Source organism: Erigeron canadensis, chromosome 7 (assembly GCF_010389155.1).
Source record: "Erigeron canadensis isolate Cc75 chromosome 7, C_canadensis_v1, whole genome shotgun sequence".
In the NCBI taxonomy this organism is placed as follows: domain Eukaryota; kingdom Viridiplantae; phylum Streptophyta; class Magnoliopsida; order Asterales; family Asteraceae; genus Erigeron; species Erigeron canadensis.
Window position 1 is genome coordinate 13262692 of NC_057767.1, and position 6087 is coordinate 13268778.

Genomic DNA, 6087 nt, shown 5'->3' on the forward strand with positions numbered 1-6087 from the left:
ATGGTCTTTGTTGATGAATTTGTATGTATTTTTCAAATTATATACTTTGTTGAAAATTTTATATTTAAGTAAATTTGAAAAAAAAATAAATAAATAAATTGAAATCAATATTTATATAAAGTTAATTTTCATATGTTTTCTCGTATTGATAGTTATCTAATCATATTTATGTAAAAATATATATACCTAGCTTTAGTCCCACGGATCGAATCAAACCCTCCGAAAATCTAAAGACATTATTAACCGACAGCCAAACACCCCCATTTGTCGTCCGCTCTACACCTCTTTCAATTCGATATCCCCCCACCTCTGTCTCGATCGGCATCACAACTCGTTTACTAGAAAGAAGAAGATGGAAACGGCAGGAGAATGGTTAGAAAAGGCATTACTAGATATTTGTAAGAAAACACAAGGTTTGGATTTAGATGAAGATTTAATATCTGGGCTTGTTTCTTATTGTGACTTTGCTCCACCCCTTGATGCCAAAGAATACCTTGATGTATTTCTCTTTCTCTCTCTCTCTTTTTTTTTTTACTCCATGCTATTCTAATTTTTTATGTTTCTTGCCATTATAATTTTTAACCTAATTTTATTTGTATCTATATTTAGTTGGTGGTTTAGTTGAAATTAAATATCTTTCTAGTTTCCCCAACGTGGAGTTAGCTCACTTGGTAAGGGTTTGGGAGTAGAGTAGATATGCTGTTCAAAAATAAAAAAATAAAAATGTTAGGGTGCGTTTGGTCGTCGAAAACAACACCCTTGTTTTCTAAAAAAACATGAAAAATAGAAAACGCGTTCTAATCATAGTTTTCTAAGAATATTTTTTCAAGAAAATAGAAAACAATGTTTTCCACTTTTCAATGGAAAAGTTGAAAACATTTTTTCCGTGTTTTCCATTTTCATTTTCCATTTCTCCCCTCCCTTTCTCTCACATCCCTAACATATTTTCTAGTTTTCTAATTAAAACTCGTTTTCAAAATTTTTATTTGTTTTCTAGAAAATAAAAACCCTTTTCATTTTTTAGAAAATTAAAAATAGAAAACCATAAAACATTTTCTACAACCAAACGGAGCCTTATGGTTTCCCGTATTGGTATTGAATTCCGTATAGACTCTTTAATATGCATTACTGTTAGTTAGGAGTAGGCGAGATGTTTCATTTGATTTCTTCATGATTGAGTTGGGATTGGCAATGCCGGAATACGAAATTGCGGATCTGTGCTTGTAATTTGTAGACAATAATTATAGAACGGAAGGAGCTAAGTTAGTTGATTGTTATTGCTGCCATCTTTTGGTGACAAACTCTTCCCTTTTTTTTTTTAGGTCAAATATTCATGATAGTGATTGCAGGAAGAGAATGTTCATGTAGTTAAGACTTAAGACATAGAAAACACTTTTTTTCCTTATATGCCTTCTAAATACTATCCCAACTTCTAATACTTCGTATTATCTGGTGTGGGGGATTCTTTTTATATTTTGACGGAGACATGGTTTTAGCTTACTCTGCGGAGTAATTTTGTCTTGAGTGTTAGATTCAATTATTTTTGACATGAATTTTTTAATTTCTGCTCTATGGGAACATAAATCGAAATTTATTTTCACATGTGTGTTTCATTTTTAATAAGATGACTTGAGAAGATTCTGTCATTGGTCTTGTTTACTAGCTTTTTGGAAGCGAAAGTGTTAGATTTATAATCATCTGTAGTATTATTGTTGGCTTCCATGGTCGTTGCCGGGATTCTTAATAAATGGTTTTTCTTATAAGCTTTCCCTTTAATAATCACTTGCTGAAAAGCTCCCTTTCTCAAGCTCCTCAAAAATAGCTTATTTAGGCTGATAAGCTGTTTTATTGGAAAAAAAAACTTGGCTGTTTATGAAAAAACTAATAAGCATAAGTAACCTTTAGGCAAACACCACCGTATTATACAAGGTACTTTCAGGTGTCCATGCATTGACTGAAGATTGTTTATAAGACAGAAAACATACTTTAACTTCTCAAAATACCTATCTTCACGGCTGCTCAACCATCATCTTCTGTGTTTAATATATGTAATTATAGACCCATTTATAATCCAAAGTAGGATGAAAATCTAAATGCATACTTGAAAAGAATGGTATAGACTGTTGAAATCATATCATGTATTGTCTTTCTCTTAACATATACAGAATATAGTTGGTGAGGAAGCCGGTGGACCTGTGATCTATGAATATTTGAGACGAAGAGGTTATACAGACACTATCACCACATCTCGCGATGGTCCTACTAACCAATTACGCGAGTACGTCAAACCACCAGCAAAAGAGACTATTAACATGACTAGAAAAGCAGTAAAACCACCAAAAGAGAATACTGTGACCACTTCCAAAAATGTCCCAGCTCAGATCACACAACCACAAAATCAAGAAACAGGATTCCAAAGTAAGTCAAAAAAGAAGAAATCTGGTAAAGCGATATCTCTTGCAGAGGCTTCGAAAGGGTCTATCATATTTCCTAAGGGACAACCGTGTTCATGTGAAGCCCGCAGGCATAGACTTGTGAGTAATTGTTTGTCTTGTGGAAAGATTGTGTGCGAACAGGAAGGAGAGGGACCTTGTAGTTTTTGTGGGGCCTTAGTGCTGAGAGAAGGCAGCACATATGCTGGACTAGAGGAAGAAGCGGGTCCTGTATCTGATGCCGATGCCGCAGCCGAAGCTTATGCAAAAAGGCTTGTTGATTATGACAGAAACTCTGCTGCACGTACAATTGTGATAGATGATCAAAGCGATTACTATGAGATTGAAGGGAATAGTTGGCTGTCAACGGAGGTATATTGCTTGTTAGTTTTTTTTATCTTATTATAATGGTGGCAACAAGAGCAGCTGTGGCTGGTTGCGTAATATGATTAAAACCAGTAGTTTTTGGTATATCTTGGTTGAGCCGACATAAAACACCTTCTGTCCTAAAAAGATCTTATATCAAATATGATGTCAATTATTATTATCACTCTAGTTGTCGCCTTGTTTATAATAAAATGATCTAAAAGGCTTCAATGTTGTATGAATTTAAAAGACATGGAGAACTTTTAAGCTGTCTGACCCCATTTGATCTGGCTTCCTAGTATATCTGTCGTTTGACCTGTTAGAGATGAAACGTAATCTGACTCCTAACTCATAAGTGGTTTGAAGTGGCCACTACTAAATATAAACTGGTATGTGATTGCTTTAATTTTTAGCTCATACTGGCACACAGGAAAAGGAACTTCTGGAGAAGAGAAAAGAGGAACTTGAGGAGGCTGAACGTGCTAACCGCAGCAAAGTTGTCATATCTTTTGATTTAGTAGGGCGTAAGGTACTTTTGACCTTTTTTTTAATCGGAAAATGGTAGTTGTTAATCCTGGGACCCCCAAAGAGTCAAAGCCTCCCCCCTCCCCTTTTGGACCATTAGACCAAGACCTCATTGACTTGTTTACTTTTGTCATTTCTTTATGCATCCTCTTAGTCCCTTTCCCCTTGAATATCTTCTAAATGTAGGTAGTATTTGTGTGTCGCTATCTTTCATCTGGACTTAAACATCACAAGTTTTAACTGTGTGGAAATTAGAGGTGTAAATGAGTCAAGCCTGCTCGATACCTAGTTGAATTCGATTCGTAAAAAGCTAGTTTTGAGCCGAGCCTATACGAGTTTGAGCTTAGCTATTGACTCGTTTAGTAATCGAGCTCGAGCTTCGAACACATAACTCGATTAAGGCATTAAGCTCGCGAGCCTAAACGAGTTTTCATATTTTAATATAAAAATATATATTATTTATATATATACATACATATAATATTAATCGAGCTTTCAAATAGTAATCGAGTCGAGCCTAAACGAGCATTTTTCACGAGCTTCAAATAATCGAACTTACTTTTGATTACTTATCGAGCTCGAGCTCGAGTCAAGCTTGAATTTGTTTAGTTTATTTTTTTTTTTTTGACAACGAGCCGATCTCGAGTCGAGCTCGAGCTTTCTTAATACATCACAAGCCGAGCTCGAGTTTAAACATTAGGGTTCGAACGAACTCGAGCTTCTAAAACGATCTCAAGCTCGAGCACTGCCAAGATCGGGCTCGACTCGGCTCGTTTATGAGTTTGCCTGTTTCTAAATACACTTTGTGTGACTTTCAACATACTTGACCTACTTCATAATTGCTTTTTCTTTTCTTCTTAATCTGCCCTTTTTATTGAATGGCAAAAACATATATTCTACTTTACAACTTTGTGTTAGCGGGACTTGAATTGGTTGAGGGAAACCTTAGTATCACCTTGCTAATGCTAGGCCGAAAGCCTAAAAGTCTGTTAGTAAAAACTTCACCAATGTGACCTGTTAAAGGAAAAAAATTGGCATCCTTAGGGCAGGTGCTTGTGAAGATTGTCAAACTGCTAGCTTTCTATATTATTGCTTGTTTTGAAATGTTAGAACCTCATTGCAGGTTCTTTTGAATGGAGATGAAGCCTCAGAACAATTGGAAAATAGTATCTTGCTGAAACCTGCTAGTGAACGAGAAGTGAACCGCATCAAGCCTAATCCGACCCTTGATATAAAACCAATTTTCATCGACCCTGGCCCCAGCAAGAAAAATGGCAATGGGAAGGCGGATCATGTGAAAAAGGGATTATCCACTCGTATGTGCTTGGAAATTAGTGGTAGGGTGCAGCATGACTCCAGTGAACTAAAACACCATGACCATTTGGATATCAGCAGCTTCTGATATGAGTTATTTGGTGACCAACTGTAAAAATATTTTCCGGATCTGAATGATTGTTTAGTTACGCATACTAGAACAGATAGATTGTTCCGTAATGCCATGTTACATTTTATTCATAATTGGATGTTGATGTGTGCTTCTCATGCTATATATTCTTCGACATTTAGGACGAGACGAAATGAGCAGGCACAGGCACTGACATTAGCCTATTTGTTGGTCTAGTCTATTAAAATGTTAGCCCCTAGTTGTAATTCAGGTTTTCATTTTCATCACACCCGGAATTGGTCAATATTTATGACAAACTAGTTACGCTACTCGGGTGTTAGCCCCGGGAGACATAAGATTGCCTTTCGAAAACTTATATATGCGGGAGATATCTTAGTTTGTTTCTTATTTAACTTGTGTTTGAAAATGTATTGTCGTATACAAAGATATAACAATTATTTACAAGATCAATTGTGTGAATAGTTGAGAAGGTAAAAAAAAAATGAATGTTAATCATGTAGAACTATACACGATTAATAATAATTGTAAAAAAAACAATTGATATGTGACAAAACGAGGAAAAAAACAAGCAAATTCGGAAATGAAAGAAGTCTACCGAAAGTCTTGGTACTTGTCTGATCAATCACACTGAATAGTTGAGAAGGTAAAAAAAAAAATGAATGTTAATCATGTAGAACTATACACGATTAATAATAATTGTAAAAAAAACAATTGATATGTGACAAAACGAGGAAAAAAAAAGAAATAAAATGCACTGACGTTATACTATTATACGCGAAGCATAAAATGAAATGGAAAAATACCATATAAATTATTGTAGAAAATAAAAGATAAATGAACGCGGAAACCGTTGTACAAAATTGTAAAAAGCAACATAAAAAAAACAAAAAAACAGAAATAATGACAATTTGAGTTAGATGTATTAGGCAAATAAAAACGTAAAACAAACAAATGAAACATAAAAAAGAAATGGAAAATACCATACAAGTTAATAACTAATCAACCCGGATTCTATTCGGTTATTTTATAAAACTTTTACAAAAAAATAAGTAATATATTATTTGAGTTGTTGATAAATATATAATTTAATATGCAAAACTCTATAAAGTTATTAACCTAGAGTTTCACTAAAATGGTCTAGATTTTAAAAAAACGAATGTTTTAGTTATTGTTTATACACCCGCAAATATGTGCAAATGTTAAAAAAAATTAGCTTGAAAAAGGCTCGTGGTAAAGACAAGATATACTTTGACCAGACGTGCTCGAAATTTTTTGTCGATTCGGGAGAAGTTTTCAGAAAAGAAAAAACATTAGCACAAACAAATATAGAGACTACAACAAAGAGTAAAACTTAAAAAT

General features: G+C 34.3%; 1 protein-coding gene across 1 annotated transcript; it reads left to right on the top strand.

Annotated features, from left to right (window-relative positions):
* Positions 1 to 228: 228 nt before the first annotated feature.
* Positions 229 to 4868, top strand: LOC122607312 (activating signal cointegrator 1). The gene is made up of 4 exons (XM_043780264.1): positions 229 to 499; positions 2166 to 2804; positions 3229 to 3327; positions 4447 to 4868. The coding sequence occupies exons 1-4, from the start codon at positions 353 to 355 to the stop codon at positions 4723 to 4725; spliced, it is 1164 nt and encodes a 387-aa protein (XP_043636199.1). The 5' UTR covers positions 229 to 352; the 3' UTR covers positions 4726 to 4868.
* Positions 4869 to 6087: the final 1219 nt, after the last annotated feature.